The 2,500-nt window shown below is 44.5% G+C and overlaps 1 protein-coding gene across 1 annotated transcript in view; it reads right to left on the bottom strand.

Annotated features, from left to right (window-relative positions):
• LOC311148200 (neural cell adhesion molecule L1.1-like) overlaps positions 1-2,500 on the bottom strand; it is a gene marked incomplete at its 5' end in the record, with an annotated part of 96,897 nt that overhangs the window by 76,989 nt on the left and 17,408 nt on the right. Inside the window, 2 exons of the mRNA XM_084185080.1 lie at positions 906-1,020; positions 2,319-2,489. Coding sequence (XP_084041206.1) covers positions 906-1,020; positions 2,319-2,489 — 286 coding nt within the window. The remainder of the gene's footprint in view (positions 1-905; positions 1,021-2,318; positions 2,490-2,500) is intronic.

Here is a 2,500-nt window from a genome sequence, read left to right as displayed (position 1 = left end):
ATGGGGCCTTTCCCTAAGCAGAAGGAAGCAGGTTATTCAGTCAACCTTTTGAAACAGATGGGGCCTTTCCCTAAGCAGAAGGAAGCAGGTTATTCAGTCAACCTTTTGAAACAGATGGGGCCTTTCCCTAAGCAGAAGGAAGCAGATGATTCAGTCAACCTTTTAAAACAGATGGGGCCTTTCCCTAAGCAGAAGGAAGCAGATTATTCAGTCAACCTTTTGAAACAGATGGGGCCTTTCCCTAAGCAGAAGGAAGCAGGTTATTCAGTCAACCTTTTGATATGTTCCTGATTATGGTGATATTATTTATCAAAGTCCAGCTGCTACTACTCCTAACCCTTTGGATGCCGTCTACCACAGTGCCCTTCGTTTTGTTACAGGGGACAGTTTTGATACTCATCACTGCATCCTGTATCAAAAGGTCGGCTGGACTTCACTAAAGACCCATAGATCTCTACATGAATCCCTTTTTGTTTACAAGGCCATACTTCATATACTTCTATATTTTCTAACTTTGCTGTTGAAGTATAAACTCCTCACTTGTCTAACTCGTTACCAGGATTGGTTAACTTGAGGTTCCTACGGTGAAAATGGTACAAAACATTAAGGACACCTTCCTAATACTGAGTTGCAACCCCCCCCCCCCCCCCCCCATATCTCAATTGTCTCAAGGCTTAAAAATCATTCTTTAAAATGTCTCCTCCCCTTCATCTACACTAATTGAAGTGGATTTAACAATTGACATCAATATGGGATCATAGCGTTCACCTGGATTCACCTGGTCAGTCTATGTCATGGAAAGAGCTCCTAATACAGTACAGTCCTTTAGTTATACACTCCAGTACCAGGCTGTGGTAGTTGATGTAGACAGTTCTAATGGATATAACAGTCATATTTATACGTACAGTCCTTTAGGTATACACTCCAGTACCAGGCTGTGGCCCCTGAGGGCCAGGTAAGAGCTGTGGAAGCCCTGAGGTTGCATCAGGTGGGGCTTCCTGCCACGAGCCACGTCATTACCTACAGACAGGAAATACATCACATCACTTTCTATACATAACTTCCCGCTATGAGCCACATCACGACTCAAGCCGTTTACCGTTGTAAAAAAAAAAAATCAAGGTTCCTGTCTGTGGAAGTGGGAATTGCTTCTCTCATGTGAGCAGTTCCTCCATAATATCTGGGTCACATGAGAGAGGGAACAACTGTCTCTGGTCTGCTTAGTGTCCCCTCCCCAACCAGGAAAAATTAGCCAGGGAGACGTCTCACTCTGGGGCACCGGCCATGCCAGTGAGATGTCTCACTCTGGGACACCGGCCATGCCAGGGAGACGTCTCACTCTGGGACACCGGCCATGCCAGGGAGACGTCTCACTCTGGGGCACCGGCCATGCCAGTGAGACGTCTCACTCTGGGACACCGGCCATGCCAGGGAGACGTCTCACTCTGGGGCACTGGCCATGCCAGTGAGACGTCTCACTCTGGGGCACTGGCCATGCCAGTGAGACGTCTCACTCTGGGGCATCGGCAATAAGCAGACCAGAGTGGCCCCGCCCGCTCAGAAAAAATGAGGGAGACGAATGTCTCACTTTCTTTTCCATCTCTGTCATTACCTAGAGACAGGAAATACATCATCACTCATGCATCACTTCCTGCTCCCATAACATTACCTGGAGAATTACAGGGACAGATATCTCATACTGGTTTACATCGTGTGTTTGTGTCTGTGAGCATGGGTATGTGTGTGTGTATGTGTGTGTATCCATTCGTGTGTGTGTGTCTGTGTGTGTATCCATGCATCCATTGTTTGTGCGTCAGAGCTGGGATGATAAAGTCACAGGCATTTTGCTGATATCGTTCATTATGATAAGTATTAGAGAAATACTAGAGAAATACTAGTGAAATACTAGAGAAATACTAGAGAAACACTAGAGAAGTACTAGAGAAATACTAGAGAAATACTAGAGAAATACTAGAGAAATACTAGAGAAACACTAGAGAAACACTAGAGAAATACTAGAGAAATACTAGAGAAATACTAGAGAAATACTAGAGAAACACTAGAGAAATACTAGAGAAATACTAGAGAAACACTAGAGAAATACTAGAGAAATGTGAAGTTTGAGATGAAATAAATGTGCAAATCTGGGTTTGTTAATGGGACAACTGACGGCTACAACCATCAGACCAGTAGTAGTAGTTTAAAGGGGAATACTACAGAGCTGTGGTGGACATTAACATTAGAAACATTAGTGCTCTGTATTTATCGTTAAAGCATTATTCAGCCAATATTTGGCTTTAGTGTGTGTATATACGTACTAGGTGTGACAGTGAGTGAGATGTGTTCTTTAGGCAGGATGGTCCTGGCAGCGATGTATTGAGCATGACACGTGTAGTCATCTCGACTGTCGTTCTTCAACACATTGGCAAAGTACAAGTTCCCATCCAGACCTGTTGTCACACGCTCACTCTGATCTATATGGAGCAGTTCTGGAGGAGGG

This window comes from Coregonus lavaretus, assembly GCF_964263955.1.
Source record: "Coregonus lavaretus genome assembly, chromosome: 20".
Lineage (NCBI taxonomy): Eukaryota > Metazoa > Chordata > Actinopteri > Salmoniformes > Salmonidae > Coregonus > Coregonus lavaretus.
The sequence above is the reverse complement of the archived record's forward strand: the minus strand, read 5'-3'. Positions and strand labels throughout refer to the sequence as shown.